The sequence below is a fragment of the Equus quagga genome, chromosome 8 (assembly GCF_021613505.1).
Source record: "Equus quagga isolate Etosha38 chromosome 8, UCLA_HA_Equagga_1.0, whole genome shotgun sequence".
Lineage (NCBI taxonomy): Eukaryota > Metazoa > Chordata > Mammalia > Perissodactyla > Equidae > Equus > Equus quagga.
The window spans coordinates 93716193-93739037 of NC_060274.1; the positions used below are offsets into that span (position 1 = coordinate 93716193).

General features: G+C 35.8%; 1 protein-coding gene across 3 annotated transcripts in view; it reads right to left on the reverse strand.

The window, feature by feature from the left end:
* The window catches only part of IMMP2L (inner mitochondrial membrane peptidase subunit 2), an 845195-nt gene that overhangs the window by 258680 nt on the left and 563670 nt on the right, over positions 1–22845 (reverse strand). For all 3 annotated transcript variants that reach the window (XM_046669026.1, XM_046669027.1, XM_046669028.1), the window contains exon 5: positions 3600–3665. In XM_046669026.1, coding sequence (XP_046524982.1) covers positions 3600–3665 — 66 coding nt within the window. The remainder of the gene's footprint in view (positions 1–3599; positions 3666–22845) is intronic.

A 22845-nucleotide genomic window follows, 5' to 3' on the forward strand; every position in this document is an offset into this window, starting at 1 on the left:
AGAAAGCAATGTCAAAGCATCTGCTGAGGAAAGCAGATCATAATTTTATTGAATGTGAGATATCGAAGGGTAATGCTGAGCAACGGGACTGCTAATCACCTTGCTTAACCTGGGAGGTCTCACAGTGTCTGCCATACCCACAAGTCCCAACCTAGCCACAATTGACTGGACCTAGGAAGGACACCTACTCCAAAGGCCACTGAACAACTGGTTGACCAGCAGCCTGTCAGGAGGACAGATTCTAGATCTCTACCTCAAAGGGGCACACTAAGATTTATCACAGGTAGTCTAAACATGAGGCATACCCAAGGAAGCAGAAGTTGGCAATGGGGCAAAAGCCAACTTAAACACAGACAAGACAGGCAAAAGCCACGTGCCAGCAGGGGGCACAAGTGAGCAGACCCGGAAGTCCTGCTGTCCAGCCATGCCTGTTCATCAGTGAGGCGAGGCTGACCCTAGGCTCCTACCACCCTTCCTTCCTCAGGTATCTTTAAAGTTAAGCGCTCTTTAAACTTTGTTTTACTATGTATCTGTTATTCACAACCTGGAAGAGTTTAACAGAACATTAAACTGAGGATTGGATTAAGCTTTTAATAGGCCTAAACTCTGAAGAGATTATAGTTCCCTCTCTATTCTCTAATTACGTGTAATTCAAAATAAAAATACTATGAAACCTACAGTAAGTGTAAGCAAGTCCTGATACACGAGATTTTTTTCTTTGATCATTTAATAAAATATCAAATTTTTCCCCCTCTAAAATTTCTAGTGACCTACATTTGTACTTAGCTTGCCTACGAGGTAATCCAGTATTACCGAAGGTAAAGGTGGGACTGGAAAGTCCACTTCACAGACCAAAGCACCTAGCCTACTACAAGTTAGGTCACCAATATGCTTCCAGTGGTAGACAGACAATATATTTTTACAACTGTTTTTTATATATTCTGGCATTTTTTAAAAATGGGTCACAGAGAAAAGAAATAAGCACATCAGTAAATAATATTTTATCCCTTAAATGTCACTTAATGTTTTTAATACTTTTAGAAAATTATTATAGGAATATATTCAATTATTAATTTAAAGCCCAGGAAGGCTAGGATCTTTAGGAACCAAAGTTTCAGAGGAATGACATTTTTAGTTTTCTTTAAAACACCAAGTGCAAAAAAGTTTTTTTTTCCTAATCAATTACCAAATAGTTTTTAGAAGCCATATAATAGGAAAGTCTTGCTACTTCCATTCTTTATGTTATTCATTGCTCCATGATAGAGCTGTAGTGAAGGGGGATACAGAGGGACATATGTCCAAAGTCTCAATTTGCAGGATTAGAACAAAGAAGCTAGACTTTACACATGGGGGTCACAGCAAAGAAGGGGTAAATTACTACGTCTCCATCTGCTTTTCCCTCACTCCCCATGAACCAATAACCCTCATTCTAGCTAAGCCTCTGCTCTGTGAACCTAACATTTACGTTTACTGAAGAAAGAAACAACCCAGCCTTTTTCTCAGAGAAATCTTGTTGTAGGATTTCCCATGGCACAGTTTTTTATGTCTGACTAAGCTTTGCAACGTCACATTGTTGACTGTTCAGCTAGTGACCAATAATGATATGTCTGGATTAAAGCTGTGTTCTCTTTGGATTATAATGTAACATGGATCCCTTGGCATTCTTAATCCTACAAGATGAAATTTTTGCCAGCTTTGTTGACTGATTCTTTTGCTTTCTTAAATAGCTTTATTGAGATGTAATTCATATAACATATAATTTACTCATTTAAATCATACAACTCATTATTTTTAATACAGTCATGTGCCACATAACAACGTTTCAGTAAACAACAGTGATGCCCATAAGACATTCCTTAGACACTGGTCCCATAAGATTCACACCATACAGCCTGGTGTGTAGTAGACTATACCATCGAGGCTTGTGAAGTACACTCTACGATGTTCACACAACCACGAAATCACCTAATGACGCATTTCTCAGAACGTATCCCTGTGGTTAACCCATGCATGACCACATATTCACAGAGTTGTGCAACTATCACCACAATCTATTTTGGAATGTTTTCACATCCCCTAAAAAAACGCACCGTACCCATTGTACCTATTAACAGAATCTCCCATCTCCCCTCCTCTATGCCCCTGGAAACAATTATCTATTTTCTGTCTTTATGAATTTGCCTAATTCTGGACATTTCATATAAATATAATCATATGATATGCTGTCTTTTGTGACTGGCTTCTTTCATTTAACATAATGCTTTCAAGTTTGCTGATTCATTCTTTGAATGGGATTTGCATCATATCCACACAAACTGTTTTCCAAATATTAAAAGCACATTTTGCATATTCATCGATGGACAGCAAATGGTTTTCCAAATTTATTGCTCTTCCCAATCTCCTACTGAAATCAGAAGCTAGACAGGCTCTTGAAAATAAAAAAAAAAAACAAAGTCATCAGGTTCTGAAAATTTACACTGCATATCCTACAGGAAATGAAAACTAAGCTTTCATATTAATACACGTAGACTTAACTAAAATCACATTATTATACACACACACATTCATTCTCCCCAAAATCCTCATTCTATTTAAAGAATCAAAATCAAAGAACCTGTTATAACTCAAAATATAAACATTTGAACATAAAACAAGCAAATGCACCAAACGAACAGACACTTTACCCAAGAAGATGTATGAATGGCAAATAAGCACATAGAAAGTTTTGATCTCAAAGAACCCCACAAACGGTCTTGGGAACTCCCAGCGATCTCCTTGGGCCATCCTTTGAGCACTGCTAGACTAGGTTCTGTTCTAAAATCAACTGAGGTTCATCTTAATGAGGTTGCTTAATCTCTACTGTCATTAATACAGATACTTTAGGATCAAACCTTTTGGGAAATCAGGATCAGAAAACTTTCTGAAGCATTTTGACTCTCACATTGTATAGACTTGGCTCTAACTTATTGAAAGTAAGCAATCAAATGAGATATATCATATTATATCAAAACTTACTTGTTGAATCTCAAACATTGTTCTAGATTTATCAGCAAGTAGAATAAATAAGACATTACTACACATTGTTAACACACCTAATTGTTACAATGTTATTTTCTAAAGCTACTATTTTTGTCTCTGATTCAGAAGCTGCGGTTTCACATCCTTTCCTGTTTTCCCCCATCTCTACTACTATAAAATCTCCCCCTTAGTGTCTGCATTTGCTTCTAAAATAATAAAATGTCCTTGAATTTTTCTAAAATGAACACTGACATCATAATCTAAAATAATCATGCTAATTTTAATATCTGGAAGACAATGATCTAATGGTCATTTTAGAAAATGTGATTAATTTCAATTTAATTAATATTTATTTCTTCCGTGGCTCTCAGTTAAAGGCTAACAATATGATCAGTAAATCTATGTATGCCTTACATCCTGAAATGGTTGATGATACTAAAGATGTACCAGTTCATTTGGAATGTCTCTAAAGCTTTAGTCCTCTTTGAATTGAGATGTACTTCCCATGTAATGTGATTTAAGACTCAACAAAATCTAGATATTTATAAGTTAAACTCAAAAACAACAGTTTAAGTACTTACTTTACAATATCTCCTTCAAGAGCAATCACTCTCTTAATGATCTTCTGTTCTGGGTTTTTAGGGGACCTGGAATAAGAGGAAGTTATATAATCAGTTATGTCTCTGTTGTTTCAAGAAAATGAAATTCTACAACGAAATGGGATATATTAAAGTCATTACACAATCCTTTGTGCTCATGATATGACATCCATCCTACTTAGGTCCCAAGTGATATGGAGCTACTATTGAAATAATTCCCATTTTAAACTTCTGAGGGAGAAGAAGCCATGCTGAAACTTTACAAAAATAAAAATACAGAGGGATAAAGAATTTGATTATTAAAGCTAAGTACTTGCAGAAAAGAGGATTCATACAAAAGAAAATGATTAGACATTTCTTTAAAACAATAACATACTTAAGTTTCTGTATTTCATTTAAAATAAACAGAGGAGTTTGATTTAAATCTTCAAGAAAACACTGAAGACGAGAGACATTTTTTGAAAAAATCAAGAATTAGGAAATTCTTTTAAACTACATTTAAGTTTAGCCATTTAAAGATTACGTAATTCAGAGTGCTAAAACAAGCCTATTGACAGTTGAAATTGATACATTCTGGTATACTAAAAGCAGACATCATTTATTTCAAGCTATGATGAATAGCGTATGGTAAATGTTTACTTAAAGTGATACTATTTACTCTGAATAACTATTCCTCCCCTCCCTCTCTTCCTTTTTTCTTCCCTCCTGCCTTTCCCTCCCCATTCTATCTCTGGAATCTCTCACTCTGGGGGAAGTACTGCCTATCCTCAGCAGCCCTACTGACAAACTCATTTGGTGTGGAACTAAGGTCTGCCAATTGCCACGCAAATGAGCTTAGAAGGAAATCCTTCAGCACCAGTCAAGTCTTTAGAGACTGCAGCTCTGGCCAACAGCTTACTGCAACCTCATGAGAGACCCTGAGAGAGACCACCCACTTAAGCTACTTCTGGCTTCCCGATCCTTAGAAATCTGGGAGATAACAAATGTTTGTTGTTTTAAGCTGCTAGAGGTTGAGGTAATTTGTTACACAGCAATGCATAACTCAATCTTAATACGTCCAATTTCCTGCCAATAACATTTTAAATCTTTTGATTTAACGGATCTGTTTCAAGGAACATCTCATCCATCACATAAATGATCATTTAACATGCATTTGAAAATCAGGGAGGGATAAAAATATTTTCAATTCAAGTCACATTTTGAATTAATTACTTTTTTAAAGGAAGGTAAATGCACAAACTAAAAAGATTAAATATACTCAAAATTTAATGCTTCATCAAAGGGAACATGTAGTTTCCATAAGATTTATATTTCATATTATATCTTGCAGAGAAAATGAACTCTTCTAAACCATTTGCATCTATGTACTTGTGACAGCCACAATCTTTCACTAAATCAATTATTCATATTCTTTATTTTAAAAGGAAATTTGATCATAGTTTGTGACTGAACTGTCCCCTTCTCTGAACGGACTAAACATTATATTTCTATAATTTTAACGTCATTTATGTTGTATGGGAGGAAGAACTATTCCTCTACCCTCTAGGTCCTTCTGGTCTAAGAATTAGATTGACAAGAGAGAATAACAGGAGAAAATCAAACATAGTTTAATAACATGTACACATGGGAGAAACTCAGGAAACTGAGTAACTCACCAAGATGGTTTACATACCATCTTTAAATACCATGTCAGCTAGAGACAAAGGAGGATGTGGGGGGTAGTAGTTTGGGACTTCAAAGAGGAGGAAGACAATTTACATGGAGAAGGAAAAGCAAATGTTTGATAAACTAATGTTTCTGGGCCATCTATAGACAATGCAACCTGAGAGAGAGAACTTTGATAAGAATGGGCTTAGCAAGGATCCTCACAGTCTACCATATCCAGAGTTATCTGTGTGATGGTCTGGCTTAAGGACACGCCTTGTATCTTAAATCCTTTTAGGCAATTAGGGGATAGGTCGAAGTATTTTCAGAGTCATTTGTTCTCAAAAATAATCAAACTAAAGAAACATATTTTGGGATGGGAGACACAATTCGGATCCCCTACAATGTACAGCAAGAGTGAGGGATTTGGGCACATTCAAGCTGATGAAATTCATGTCCTCTGTGCAGGGCTACTTACAGACCTTTAGAAAATTTCCTTTCAACGTCACTCCATTTAGACAATGAGACATGTATAAAATAATATTCAACCTCAGCGATCACCAAAGAATTGCATATTAAAACAATAGGGTACCATTTTCCTATTATATTTCCAAAGAAATAACAATAATAATAATAATAATAATACAGTTTGTTGTTAAGGGTTTAGGGACATGGGTACTCTGTATATAAAGTGCGTAGTCATGTAACATGCAACACACCTTTCTGTAAATATGTCAAGATTTTGTATTCTCTTTAACACAACAATTAAAGTTTTAGGAATATAACCTAATGATATGACTATAGATGTATAAAAAATTTTAGTTACATTTTTCTAAAAAGATCGAGAAGAATAGATTCGTTAAATAAATTATAGTCCATCTACATAATAAATTGTTTTCCAGTCCTTAAAAATGATATGATAAAATAATTTTTAATGATGTGGAAACATCAACAGAATGTATAGATTGAAAATGCACGTTAAAAAATATTATGTGTACCATGACTTGCATCTGTAATTACATAGAGAAAACGTACATGTAATTATACTGGGAAAAATCAGGAAGGATATAAAACAATAGTAGGGAGAGTTCTGCATGTGATAAAACACATGCCTGGATCTTTGGTTCAGATTACTGGGAAGCCCATTAGCAGATGACAACTGTTTATGCCATATGACATTACCCAAGAGGAAATTCTCCAAGACAGGGGTGAAATCTGAACTAATTACCAAGTTCCTCTACCTAATATTGATGCGATATTAACATTAATGAAATAATATAATAAGCAACCCTTGTCAGCATAAAACAATACTTTATGCCAACAACATTTAAGCTTTTGAGACACTCGCAAAGTATTTTATATTTTAAAATAATCTATATTTTAAGATCATGAGGCAAAAGAGAATATGCAAAGTGAGCTATCTATATAATTAAAGTCTTATGAATTACCACTTCAAATATATCTATAAATTTTAATGTAATATTAAACTCATGAATCTAATCAAATGATTCAAAATGAAAAAAAAAAGCTATTACTAACATTAATCCCATTACCACTTAAAATCTATATCTATATTTTAATCATTAGGCTGTTGAATGCATTACTTTGATGTAAGTAGGAGTGGTATGAGAGTTATTACAGATTTACATTGTGAAAGTCATTGAACTCCCCTTTGTCTAAATTTCCTTGGCCACTTGCCTATCTCCTAGGAAGTGTGAAGAATAACAAGTGAAGGATTATGCCTTACTTTGGGGATACAACGTATGCTGCCTAATAAATACTAAAATTTGCATTTAAATTTGTAATTTTAGTGTTTTCATAATAAGCATTGTTTTACAGTATTTACTTCTGGAGCCCGGATTTTAAGCATTCTGTTTTATGCCAATGATTTAATTAGGCAAAACTTCTCCAGAGGCTTGGACAAAATGCCCAGAATTGTCTCTGTACTGTGTGGGTCTCAGCAGATCAGTTTGATGTGGCAGAATTTGTCTCTAATAGAATGGTGTGGGGACGGAAGCAGGGTCTAGCATAGTCATAATAAGATTTCTATGACACTTAATGCTCTTCCTCTTGAATTTTATTTCCTATCTTGATAGAAATGTTGCTGTTTTTACCCTGTCACAGGTCAAACAGAGCCATGTCTTATGTCTCATAATTTCTGTAACTGATTTCATGTTCTTACAAGTTTCCAAAAAGTCCTGATTTTGATCCTGTCTGGATCACTGGGGAAGTACTTTGAATACTCAAAAGAGGCCCTCTTGTGTTTTGTAGGGATGAGGAGATTAGCAACCAAATGTGCCACCCTCTCTGTTTCTGAGCCAACACTCACCCTCATGTTATATTTAGACCTCAACATTGTGCGTAGGCTCTCTCATTCTTCTCCCATTTACAGTAAAATCTAAAACCTCCCTCTTTGGATTGTGTAGATTTTTATATTTACATGGTTCAGGATTAGCCTAGATTATCACAGACTTAATCTCAGGATTAGAAGTCAGTTTAGCCATAGTCTAACATAAATACTGATCCCTCAAAAACACCACAGTTTATTGGACACTAATGATATTGCATATATCACAGTGGGGTCTAATTTTCATTCTTCATTAATGAGGTAAAAGTAAGAACTAATATTCTCGGAATGTCTTACATTAGGTAGGCTATTTTCACTGTCCTAAAGATGGTCATGCCTTAAACCATATAACTTTACATCATCATCATAAAAAAAAAGTAAGTATTGTTAATCTTCAAATAAAGATACAGAATGAAAAGTCCACTCAACACAGTTATAAAAAGTCATATTAAAAAAAGTCATATCCAATGAGAGCTTTCCTCCTCCATTTTTTTTCTTTTTTTTTAATTTTAGAAAATGTTGCCTGGGTTTGACATGGTTTTCATAGATGGTTAGAGCTAGAAAAGGCCTATGAGTGTATCTCGCCCATTCTCCATGGCCTCCGTGCTTCTATTTGGTCCTCTTGAGCCCTGCAAGTGCGTGGACTGGGGTACGAGGGAGATGGAGTCGGCTGTCACTGTTTCACCTCTGCTACAGTGCACTGCTCACTATAGGCATGCTCCATAACCAATCGGGGTCTCATCTTCAGGGAGATAAGCTCCCTGAGAGGTCCTAAACCAGAAGCCAGACAATCACATGTAGCTTGTAGAAATGTTTTGTTTGGTCCATTCATAATCATTTTTTTCAAATCTTGAGCTAGCCATGTGAATAGGAGATATAACAATTCTGATTTCTTGCTCCTCTTGAAAAAATAGGAAGATTTGGCAACCCCAGGCCCACATTCTCACATGAAAAGAGTCCACTGGAGCTGAGATGCAGATGCTGAAGATTTGTCACAGTCCCAACAGCTTGTTTCACAAATGTCTAGTGCCTGAGGGCATGGTAGTTTGGAGCCTCTATAAGTATTCTACCTCTAGCATCATATAACTACTGAGAGGACGTGTATGAAAGCTCTACAAAGGGACCTAGCACATAGTAGGTATTCAGTAAATTTTATAGCCATCTCTTCCTAAAAAACATTCATAAAGGAGACCAATTAACTAGGCCCAAGCAAATAGTTACAATCCTTTTTCTAGACTCTCATAGATAGAATATTTATTTCAAAAACCCTCTAATAAAAAGATTTTCAGAATCTGTTGTATTAGAGGGCAAGAAAGGCATTTTAAGGAGTTCATCAAGTTTTATTACACAATTAGCTAAAAAAACATTAAAACTAAATATAACTATTCATATTAGAAAGTCACAGGTTAGCTTTAAATTAAATGGGTATTATCTGTAAAATCAAAATAAAAATGAGTGATTTTCAGCATTGGATTCTGTATATTTGCTCCACTATCAGTAGTGTGAACTTTGTGCACACAGCTCCATTTTTAATGATTCATTTTTTAAATTCAATGCAGTTTTATTAATTAGTACTCACAAAACTTTTTACTTAGGTTAGTATTTCAGCTATATTTTTGCCCGTTGCAGACTTCTCTTCTATCATATGAATCTTTTAAACTTAAACAAAAGAAACTATAGTAGCCAGCCCTATGGCCAAATGGTTAAGTTTGTGCACTCGCTTCAGGGGCCCAGGGTTTCATCGGTTCAGATCCTGGGTGTGGACATAACACCGCTCATCAGGCCATGCTGAGGCAGCATCCCACACAGCACAACCAGAAGGACCTACAACTAGAATATACAGCTACTTACTGGGGAGTTTTGGGGAGAAGAAGAAGAAAAAAAAAGATTGGCAACAGATGTTAGCTCAGGTGCCAATCTTTAAAAAAAAAAAAAAGTATATGAGTTTGATACAAATTCTGTGTACAACAGATGGAAGTATTATTTTAAAAAAATATATAGACTGTTGATGCTCTCTGGGATCATTCTTGAAATGAACACACAAGTATGGAGCCTTTAACTTCAGACATACTTTCAGAAAATGATATACATGTTTTTGGATCCATTTGTTTTTCAGAAAATTATATATATCAATCAATCCCTAACAATCACTTTTGACCTGATATCTCAGAAAATGTTCCAATCCAAGGGCCTCATTATTAGCGAAGAGAATTACAGATGAGGTGTCAAGAACCCAGATTAATGCTTCAAATATGTCTTCTATAATATCTTATTTTCTTAGATAGGGAAGAGGTCTTGGGGGAAGGGAGATCCTGGGAAAGACACCACAGGCAGAGACAAAGGATTGTTATGAGCATAGACAACCTTAAAAGGAAGTGAATACAATTTTAGAGGACCAGGGCTAATGCTTGAGGGTAGGCTCATTTTGTGGGGTGGTGATGGGGTAGGAAAGAGATGGTTTATCTACTTTGGCTATTCTTTCAAAGCATACTCTGCCTGAATCAGGCTACTGAGTAGCAGCAATAGAATCTTTCAGAGAACCCAAGAGATTCCAGTCAGGATTCTAGTGATCTAAGAATGTGGCGGCAGGTACAACAAACATGTTTCAGATTTATCACCTACAATCCCTTATACAAGTAAATGTATTTTAATAGTACTTATGAAACAACAAAAGCCTGAACTTTAAAGAATTAAAGTGTTGTTTATTAATAAAAATTTTTTTTTCTTGGTTAAATCTAAGAGTTGTTCCATTGTCACTAACTATGATTAGAAGAATTTAATAAGCAAATAGTGACAACTGGTCTTGTTACTAAATCAGCCTTGATTATGTAAAATCAATTAAATGTGTATTATGACTAACTTCTGTAATTGAAAAAAGCTGAAATAGTTTTATAATTGAGTGTTTTGATTCTGAAAAATAAATGTCTTAACTATGAAAAATCTAAGGAATTTAGAATAACCATCACAATGAGTTAATTTCTACCAATGTTTATTAATTCAAGCATTTCAAAACATAGAATATTGTAATCATCAGGTAGTGAACATAATTACAATTATTCCTCACTGTCTAAAATAGTTGTATGTAAATTAATATATAGAGAATATATATAAAATATATAATACATATGCAATACATATGTGTGTATATATATTCTATCACACAATATGGAATCATGCTGTCTAAAGAAGTTCCTTTGACCTATAAAGAAACTTCCGGACTGAAAAATACATCCCCTGATTTACTTATTTTGTAAATCTGGGTTTTCACACATTGAATATGCTTGAAGTTGAACATATCTGTGGAACTGGAGGAGATGAATACTTAACATAAATGTAAATACTAACTATTCTTTCAATATAGACTCCCAAAGTGCAGACCTTCATACAGAAGTACTACTATCTGTTCCCAAAGCAGGACAAGCACTCAGGAGTGTCTGAGTTGTTTTTACTGTAGTCAAGATAGGTTTTGCCCCTTTATCCACACTATCTCACTGAGTATGCCTCTGCAACAGAGTATCATTTAAACCGTGGAATAAAACAAGATTAACTGGTCTTCAAAGGAATTAAAACCAACAATCTAGCCTCAACCCTAAATGCTACAATTAAGCTAACTGGCATTATATTTTGAGCTTCAACTAAGTTAGGAAACAGTGCCACATATTTTTGGTAGGCTTGAAGAATATACAAACAAAAAACAGCCAGAAAGTGCAAGCTATTGATATTTTCTATATCAAGCCATGTCCATATCCATCAGTATAGTATAGAAAAGACAGACCAACTGAAATGCAAAAATGAATACTACTAGGATGTAAGAGCTGAAGTGAGGACACTTATGCCAATGCCCATGCAAGAGGATAGTAGTATCTGCAGTCACCTGGAGAACACTATTGGAGGAATGGCACAAGGGCCAGCCTGTCTCTAACACAGCCCACTTGCCAGCTTGCCATGATGGTGGTCACACTGTGGGATGTCAGATGCCAAGTTTAGGGCAGGAGGTATCTTGGTAAAAGTGAGGAGAGTGAGAACAAAGGCAGTCTTGACCATTTTACCTGGAGCCAGCATTTAACCTCTACCCACTTTTTCATCCATAATTAATTTCTAACCAGGCAAATGTCTGAAAAAAAGACAAGAGGCAGAATTATTACCCTTATAAATATAAAAATGACTGTTTTATCTATGGCAAATTAAGCCTTTGATGTCTGCCAAATTTTGTTTAACAGGTGATTGCGATGGACAGAAGCTATTAAATTCACAGGTGCCCACCAGAGCTGTGCGCTCTAAACAACATGGCCGGATTATCTTCAATGTAACTTTCCGTGGTCAGATAAAAATGTGAGATATAAGTTGATGTGCCAACCCCTAGCCCTTTTATTTCATCACTATGGTTACTAGATGACATTTTTCAAGGTCAGGAAATAGATAATAAAGAGTCAGATGGGAATGGGGGCATTTCAGTGGTTGCTAGCATGGAGGTGGGGGATGGGAGGACCTTTATGACTCAGAACCATACACGCCAACATATCTCTCAATGGATACCAGCGTAGAGAAATGGCAACTGAGATTCAGGTGTCCCTCCTCTGATGTTATCACACCGTAAACCCTCCAGAGCTTAGATGATATTCTGACAATATGTGAACCATAAATGACAATTTGCCTTGAATTGCCTCAGAAAGCTCTTAAGTTTACCTCGATTTGAAAAGAATAATGTTACTCTTGCAATAAGAAACTTAAATTCAGTAATGACAAAATAAGTTATACATTTTTGCATACATAATTTGTATGGCCTGAGAATTTGTACCTATTTCATTGTATATATCTGCAGATTAATATGCTCTCTAGTGACTGTGGTGACATGCATTATTAATTTTTCAACTGTGCTACTGGATTCAAAATTTTCTAGTAAAATTGAGTTAGGTAGATGTGTGAGGGCAAGTGAGATTCCACAAGATCACTGAAACTATCCTAATTTCTATAAAATGCTCAATCTCCTGGAGAATGTTGACAGTGTGGAGGTTAGAATGTAAGTAGAGTATGAAGCATCTTGGCTCATTTCTGTTCTAACCCTGTTGAACTTATTGATTTTTAAAACATATTACTATTGTTTTGTGGAAGAGTTCTCAGCTAGGTTCCAATAGCTATACACAATTTGCTCCCTTGAAAATGTCAAATTTATGCCCCAATAGTAGACTGAATAGTATCAGCAAATTGTCTTCAGAAAAAAGTACATGAGGTTTGGGATTTTACAAAATCAACTGCAACTGGTCACCTCGGAAAGCAGGATTATCATTTACTTGCTCAGCTCAACAACCACTTATATAGCTCTGGTTGCTAAGTTATCGGACACTTTTTCTATATATTTTATTTTCTGCTATTTATACTGTAATAACCTGTTACTGTGATAGTTTATCAATGCTCTAAACTAAATAATACTAAGATTAGATTAAGTGTCTAACCCTGTCCTTAATGGTATACATTTGTTCCTAGGTCTCCTAGTATTAGCTTCTTCCTCTCGGCTGGACGGAGTACACGGAGCTACAGAGAGTAGGGGAAGAGTATAATGTCTGAGAAGCTAGAAGGGCTTAAATTTAGAAAGGGTTTTAGTGGCCAAGAATAAACATCTTTTGGTGAAAGGAGGCAAGTTGAGAATGGCAAAAAATTTGGTGAGGAGTTGAAAAGAATTGTGAGAGACTACAAGGGAACTTTGGGGCAATAGAAGGAAAATGGAGGATGTTTCCAGGGACTAAGAGAAGTTATCTTATTAGGGTAAACCAAGCCACAGAAGTACAGAGCAGTGACTAGAGAGAAACACAGCCAGGTAACAGAGAGTATGGTGCCAGTGGATTCACCAAAGAGGGCACAGAAGCACTGACTACTCCACTTGTAGACAGAAGACCCTTGCAATTGCTACATTTTGTTTCTAGCAATTTAACAGAGCCTCAGAATCAGAGAAAGTTGGTTATGTTGTTGTTATAAGCTTGTGATTGTCCTTTCCCTTGCTCGATTATCTTGGAAAAATTTTATTCTTTGTAAGAAAATTCAGAGGTCAAAATATTCCTAGTTGAAAGTGTTCTCCATATAAAACATCACAGGAATCCCTGTCCAAAAATCACAGGCATCTCAACCTGTGATGCATCTTTTCAAGAAGCTAATGATTGTCTGGGTATTTTTAGTTGACTGTACACAGACAGTAACAATTATAACATGTGTTCAGGTATGTCTTTTTTATAAAAACTGAGTATGTTGAGGCTACAATTTGCCAGATGATTTACCCCTTTCTATCATTCTTTAGTATACACATACTATAGATATTTTACTTTCCCAGTCTATACTGTAGATACTTTTTTTTTTCCTAGTCTATAAAATTTTATTTCAAATAATGGGTACCCACTTAAGATGGAACATGCAATTTCTACCAATACATGTTGTTCCTTGCAGGATGTCACCTTAATTTTAGGTTGAAAGACATTGATTAATGTGAGAAAGCTCACCTGTTTTTCTGAGCATTGGTCCTCTACTTCTGTACACACACAAAATGGACACTAATGCCTACAGATGTCATGTTGATGCTCTTCGGGAGCAGTACATGTCACAGGCTCTGAAACCACTCTACAGCTCAAAACAGCTTTCCTCAAAATCAGAACGCAGCAAGAGATTATTAAGTCAAAATGGGAGCAAACCCTCATCTTCATGTGTGCGGGAAATTCATAGCGGACCTGATTTCCATACGGTTCCCACAGCTGAAGCTTAATGAGTCTCTCCCAGACACAGGTATAACCACTCGCAATCCTCAATACCTCCACAATGGAGTAAAACAAGGCCAAAAAGAATTAGGAGAAATAATCTCCAAGTGGTCTTACATGCCTGCAGGTTAAATGCATGGAGGCTTTGATTTAAATAAAAGCAGATTCTGAGAAACATATGCTCACCACCCACCATTCTTCAACTAAATGGTGGAAACTTATGAGTTTCTTTTTACTGTAGCATGAGAGCTTTGCCAAGAGACAGGAGCACAAACATCAGTGATTAAGAAAGATCTCCCATATAAAAGATGTTTTCAGAGGTCTAATCTACCATAGAACGTAAGTTTATAGGCCATGGCATCATGTTTTCCACTCACCACGCTGAGAGATGTTGTGATTTATATAACATTATTAAACTCTATTTTGGATTTTTAAATAACTTATGCCTATTCCCTAAAATAAAATGCCTTTCTTGAAAAAATATAACAACATCACAAAAATATTTCTCACAAAAATCCTCTGATTCAGCTTCATTTTAAAATGTAGAGCCCCAAAGCACTGCTGATGCATACCGTGTCTCTCCCACCTTTTATCAGTTCCTTCTTGCCTCTCCATCTGTTGGCCTGTCCCTCCAGGCTGTTCACTGGCACTCGGATGCCTCCCTCTAATTCTTTATAGCACAATCCAAGAAATGTCATGGGTCTTTTCCAATTCTTCTTCCCAAAGATTGTCTTCCATGCCACCTCCTGTATATTTGGGACACCTATCCTTCTCAGATATCATTTTTCAATTAGATAATATGCAAATTTGCTTTCGGCCCTCTATTTTATAGACGCTTCCTGTTATATTGTTTCGTGTTATACATAGGAGGAAAACTTTCTAAACATCTCATTTTTACAATTGCAAGTCCCTAAATCCTTAGAATTCCAGGCTTTAAAGATTTAAATACAATATTCAGTGGAGTCTTATAATGAAGAAGCAGCTAATTCAAATGTTTCTGGAAAAGTCATATTTTTTTTTTTTTTTGAGGAAGATTAGCCCTGAGCTAACTGCTGCCAATCCTCCTCTTTTTGCTGAGGAAGACTGGCCCTGAGCTAACATCCATGCCCATCTTCCTCCACTTTATACATAGAACGCCTACCACAGCATGGCGTGCCAAGCTGTGCCATGTCCACACCCGGGATCTGAACTGGCGAGCCCTGGGCCGCTGAAGCAGAACATGCGCACTTAACCTTTGCGCCACTGGGCCAGCCCCCATATTTCATTTTTATTCACTTTTAATACATACAATTCTATCTACTCATAGTTACACTGATCTAATTGAATAATCAATATCCTACCGTAGAATTATTACTTACCAATTTAAAATAAACATGTAACATGATTTAGTAAAAGAAAAAGCAAGGAAATGGAACTCACAGGTTGAAATGCTACAGAACGAATGAGAAAACAAGTAAGGTAAATGACCATACTTGAATCTCTTATAGTATCTTTCAAACTATATCATACCCTTCTAAATTAAAATCTCATTTTAATTAGTTCCCAACAATCCAGTCTAATCACTTGCAAGTCAAAGACTCAGCTGTTTAGAATGCAGACGGTATCATTGCCGTGGCTATGTGTACTTGACCTCCTGCCTGTTAACAAAGAGACTCAATTAATTATTTGCTGTTTTGAGTGGCTATTTCACTTCACCTTCACCTTTCTTTAAGTGTTAAGAGGCTCAAGTGCTTTATCACCTTAACCTTAGCTTTGGAGAATGCATGCAGAATTTCTTAACTGCCAACTAATAAACCATCTTGATCCAGAAAGCTAATTTTGACGACCACAGCTCCTACATGTCTTATGCTAGAGTCAGCTGAAGTAACATATTGACCTGGTGACACATCATCTTCCAAGAGAGCCTATTCATTCTGAATGGCAGCTTTGGTGCTAAGCTATTCCCTTGACACAGCAGCACTACAATGGGTTGTATTCTCACAGTTACAGCGAAACAGTGGTTTCATCAGAAATCTTACCAAACACAAAAATGGAATGTTTTCAGGATAAACTGAAGGTGTGTAAATTAATAGTGTGCTGAGTTTTCCTATATACTCTTAATTACATTAAGCTCAGTAGTATAATCTCATATTTAAATCCTGAAACACCAAACCAGAAGAAGAAAATAGCCTTGAAGTAAATGTGAAAATGTTTTTTGCAATGTATAGGTACAGTAGAACTGATACCACCGAAGGTCTAAATGTGGAAAACCAGCCACAAAGCCAAAAGACAGAGTCTCGAATCCATCAAGAATCTTCCTAATTCTCTTGAATTCCTTTAATACTGATACCATGTAACATTTTAGACACTCCCATTTGCTTCATATTTGTTTATTTACAGATTAGTCCTGTCTCCACAAGAGACCATAAGATGTGAAAGCAGTGATTGTCTTAAGCTTCTCACTGAATCCACTCCCAAGTCAGTTACTGATGCTTAAAAAAAAAAGTATTTGATGATGATTAGGCTATAAGAAACATACCAAGATATCCCTACTAGGTATCTCATATAAGTGGAATCACACAACATTTGTCCTATCGTGTCTGGCTTATTTCATTTAGCATAATGTCTATAAGGTTTATCCATGTTGTTGCACGTATCTGAATCCCATACCTTAATTGCGATTTTCTTGACTGACACTAGTCATTATTTCATGAATATGCAATGTAATTTATCAACATCTTGGTATATTTCTTATGAACTAGTTTAAAAAATGGTAACTGAAACTTTGAAAAAACTCAAAACTCCTCAATTCTTTCCAAGAGAATTTGTACTGACATGAAAATAATTAATTCTGTAGTTTGTAGATCTTAGTCTGCAGATTAGTGGTTCTGAAACTTTAAAGTCTCGAGTTGAGCCCTGGGAATCTGGAATGCACATGTTAAAAAGCACCTAGGTGATACTGATGCTGGTGGTCCTGACCCACCTTTGATAGACATAGCTGGAACCCTCAGATGAAAATTCTGTGAAATTCACCATATTGGCTCCACACACATTCGATAAAAACATAAGCCATAAAGAAAAGCCATAAAATATTTCCAAAATGAACATGAAAAATAATACTTATTTTAAAATATGGACAAAATTCTAAACCAGTGGGAAAACAAACTTTCCTAGTAGAAAAAACTCCCAACTTTCTAATAATTTCATATTTAATTCAATCCGGAATTGGATCTACAATTAGTATGGAATAGCATAATTCAAGAAAGAGCAAGAGATCCCATTTCCAGGGTTTCTTAGAATATAAAAGCCTCACTCAGAACAGGCACAATGATGAGAAACTGTGATTTAACTGAAAGACTATGGCATTAGATACAGAAGAATTTATTTGTTACAGTCATTAATTCAGTCAACAAATATTTGTGGAATGATAACCAAGGTACCAGGCACTCTGCATGGTACTCATTTACAAAATAGACCTTATGGCAATTTCTGGCACTCAGTATTTTCAGGATCCAGGCTCAAATCCTGGCTGTATGACCTTGAGCGAGTCACTTACCTCTCTTAGCATCTATTTTTTCATGAGTAAAAAGTGAAGACCAACTGGTCCTGATGACACCCAAATGTTGTCGTAGAAATTAAATGAGCTATTAAACATAAGCTTCTGAGCATCTACTTTTTACAGAATGAATATCAGAATGAGATAATAAATTAGACTGGCGAGATCCAATGGTCCAATTCCTACTTTAAGTAGGAAAGAAGCTATAATTTCTGAAACGAAGACCACAAAATGAACTTCTCACTACAAAGATCACTAGGTAACATTCTGTGAGGTGTGTGTTGTGGTCTGTTAAACCAGGTAGCAATTCTGCCACCAAGTAGAAAGCTCAACTCTCCTTCCAGATAAATGTTCATAGCTTTTCTCTCTCTCCTTTCCTTCTTTCCTCTCTTCCTCCTTCCCTTCTTTCCTCTTTCTCTTTCTATCTTCTGCACTTCCTTCTTAGAATCTTCTTCATAAGACCTTTCTAATAAATGAAGATGTTGTAGATAGATTAAGCCATTTTTAGGCCCAGTAATTTGTTGATTATTTTCATTAGTTCATGAGCTGTTAAATTTGTAGCTAAATGTATTCTTACTGGGCAATTTAATTGCTCCAGTGAAATGCAAAAGTTCAATCAACCAATTTTGTGTGGAAAATGAAGGGAATCTAATTGTTCTATCTGTTATGTATTTTAATTGTTCCTCACTTAGAAACTAGGTAAAAAAATGAAAACAATGACATTGTATTTAAAATGTTCAGGAAATATAGCAAATAGTTCATAGAACATCCTTGAAAACAAGCACAAAGAGAGAAATTCAAGACCCAAGAGATATTCAGAATAAGCCACTAGAAAGTTAACAAATGACAGACATTTGTCCACTTTTTTGTCTCATATTCATTGTTTCAGTGTTTTCTTTCTAGAATAACGGACTATACCATTTATTAGTATATTTTCTAAGCATTTATTCTGTGTATTTTTAAATGCTCTAACTTAATTATGGTAATATTTTAAAAGAGTGAAATAATGGGTACAATAAGAAGGTCATGCCATTGACAAAGGAATATTTTCCAAAAAGCGCAAATCAGATTGTTAGAACTGAGACCAGGAGTATGAATACAAGACTCTTCACCTGTTATTCAGAACAGTATATTATAATTTCTCATGGTGGCCATTATTATTTGCAATGGAGTTTCAGTAAAAAAAAATCAATATAAAGAAATGTATAGGTAACACCATAGAAATTGATGGTGGCAGCTCAAAATTATTTTCATTCTTTCTAAAAAGTTGCATATCCCAAATAAATTTTGATATGAGATAAACAGATTAAACTGTTAACTGTTAAAAGAGACAAATCCTATTTAAAATAAGATTATCATCTACACTAAATATTCCACATTTTCATGTGAGAAAGAAAATATTATTTAATCCTAGTTTGAAGAGATTAACAATTGATACAAAGTCCCTGGAGAACCCTCCAGTCAATTTTCTGACTCTTTGATCTCTAAAATTCTTTGATAGATCTTTCTAGGCTGTATATCAAAAAACAAAAATCCTTCTTTTTAAAAAAAGAAAAATCTATTATTTTGCTAAATTCAAAACATTTTGTTTTAAAATCTTTGACTTTTAAAAGATAATTAGATGGGCCGGCCCCGTGGTGGTGGAGTGGTTGAGTTCTCGTGCTCCGCTTTGGCTGCCCAGGGTTTTGCCAGTTTGGATCCTGGGCACAGACATGGCACCAGTCATCAAGTCATGCTGAGACAGCATTCCACATGACACAACTAGAAGGACCCACATCTAAAATACATAACTATGTATTGGGGGGACTTTGGGGAGGAAAAAGGAAAATAAAATCTTTAAAAAATAATAATAATTAGAAATGTATAAATATAATTTTTAAATGATAGTTCTCCATAGAAATTTAAATTAATTAATGGGAAGGTCTATAGAGGAAATTAAGGAGGTTTGATGTTACTAACATTTTAAGGTCAACACTTGGTATTACATTTAGAGATGATCTTAAGTTGGACCAATTGTTGGTCTAGTCTAATAAGGTGTTCTCTTCTTTTTTCTTTTGAGCTTTTCATGTTTTTTATTTTTGCATTAGCCTTAATAAAAGGCGGACTCGAAAACTACAACTGAGAAGAAAGGCAACCATTAAAATACAGGAAACACAGTATTGGCTTTTCCTCTAGGCGGGTTGGGTCGGCTGCCTTCCAGCCCCACTGTGGATTCCCTGAAGTTGATGGTTTGCTCTGTCGCTGTGCGCAGATCCCCGTCCGGTGGAAACCCTCGCTCGGAAGCCCCCGCCCCTGAGCCAGGTCAGTGGGAGGACGCCCTCCTCCTACCTTTGACTCCCCAGTTTCCTCCAGGGGACAGCGTCCCTTTCCCCACCCTAGCTGTGGAGGCCCAGAGTCCCCCTTGCTGCGTCTCCAGCAGGCCCCGGGCCAGGGGGGGATGAGCTGGGCCCCACGCTCTTGCCGGCAGTTCACAATGTGTTCTTTTTAACCTTCATACGATATACAAACAACTTTTCCAGAATATATGTACAACATGAAGATCCACATGAATCCACAAATGCTAATTTTCTCTGAAGTAGAATGTACCGTGTTGTCTGGCTATCACTACAAATTGCTCCAAAGACTTTCCTGGTACTTTGGTTTCTTATTATTTATTTATTTATTTTTTCAAAATCACCCTTGTTTCCATCATCCAGAAATAACTGTTGGTAACATTTTGGTATTTATCTTTTGTCATTTTTTCTAACTATACCCACATTTATTTTTTTAATGGAATCATATATGATGTTTCGCAATCTACTTTTTTCAAAATTTGATAGTTTGTCCTGACAAGTTTTTTTTCCAATTCTTAACTGCCAACAAAATGAGGCGTTTCAGGTAGGACTAACACAAATTAAAAGTGAAAGATTTCTGATTATCTGACTAATTCTGTCAATACTGATGGTCAATGAGATACTAACCAAATTACACCTTTGAGAGAATAGAAGTATTGGGTTTGGCAGCTGTTGCACTGTTAAAATTATGTGGGTAATTAACAACTCTTGCCTACAGTTAGGTCTATATTTGGCAAATCAAACCAATTGGTCATGCTTTATACAGCATTTAGGAAAATCTTGCTAAACTTACAATTAAGACTGAGATTGACAAAATAAACAATTATAACACTCTCCTGGGGCACGACAAAATGTTTACCATAAAATTTGAGGGTTGTCTTACTAACTTTTCACTAACTTTTCTTTCCCCACATCTGGTCCTGTTCCATTTCTGCTGTCTTCCTTATTTTTGCTCCTTGGAGACAAGCACTACACAAAACCAATACTTGCCACTTTCTCGGTTAGGAGAGTTGAAACAACTGTATTCAATGTCTGGAATAATAAGTACCTTCTCTCAATCTTTGTTCTCTCATTTCTTAGGAAAAGGAATGGGGAACTAAATATAAAGGGATTAATTTAAAAACTGACAGTAGGACATTTAAGGTGAAACATACATTGCAAGATCTATTTCAAAGACTTTTAAAGTTCCAGTGAGGATTGGTCAGGTATTAACTATGCAAATCTATTAATATTTGCATCTGATTTCAGGTTCTGTCAGAAAACCAGAGACAACATAGTGATTTTCCCTGTGTAATTCTCCCTTTTTCAAAAATAATACAGATCCATTTGAGTTTCTGTCCTCCAAAAGCTAGACCCTGCTGCGTCATTGAGGCAAAGATATAAAACTGAATCAGGTCACATATCCAAGTACACACCTCCATGAATGAGCCATTGATTCGGAACTCCCTACTTAGGGCAACATTTTGACCCTACCTAGGTCACTAGTTACTCAAAGTCAAGTAGTTTAGTTGAGTTCTTACTGCATATGTTCTCATACGAAGGGGGAAAAGATATACAGAACATCAAAATTTGCACCTCTGTCGATAGTCTCAGTAGAGAATCCTGGGGCTGAATAGACATGAAGACCTAGCAACTCTCTGATCCTTGGAGGTGATCATACTAGGTCAAAAATGAAGCAAACTGTGGGGCCGGCCCGGTGGCACAGGGGTTAAGTTCACACGTTCTGCTTCTCGGTGGCCCAGGGTTCGCTGGTTTGGATCCTGGGTGCGGACATGGCACCGCTTGGCACGCCATGCTGTGGTAGGCATCCCACATATAAAGTAGAGGAAGATGGGCATGGATTTTAGCTCAGGGCCGGTCTTCCTCAGCAAAAAGAGGAGGATTGGCAGCAGTTAGCTCAGGGCTGATCTTCCTCAAAAAAAAAAAAAAAATGAAGCAAATTGGTGGGTACCATGAAGGAGCTAACACAAAGGATCCATGAACTACCTAAAAAGACTCTACTGTCACTGTACAAGCATACTGTGTGAGAACTAATGTATATTTGAAAAGACATGAACAGTATATACCAACTACATTTATTTTTTCTTGTAAGTTAAGGTCTTCTCAATTATCATAAATTAAACAATCCAGTTTCAACTTTATCAAGTGGATAAAAGTATTTTTTAGATAAAATTTTTATCTGTTGTAGAATGATAGTTTTAAATTTCCTTAAGTCACATAATTTTTCTCATCAAATTTGAAAAAGTCGTATGATAGAACCATTAACTATAATTTCTTAATCCCCCAAACCAGAAAGTCGTAGGTTAAAGATCATGAACTATAACCTGTTAACACCCTTCCCACTCAATTTAGGACTATATCTTTAAAATTATGCTTATCATCATTAACTATTACACTTATATAACTGTGATTCTATTTATACTCATACAATTATCAACCAATAAATCCTCCTTGAAGTGAATGCATCTGATGAATTCCACATAAGTAATTTTTACAAAGAAATATAAATAAATTAGTCAGTTCTGCCATTAAATACAAGAAGTTACTGTCAGTTATTCTATATGAAATAAAAACTAAGTACCAAGAGGAAGCAGAATCAGCAAATTATTTCACCCAGGACTTCAAGAAG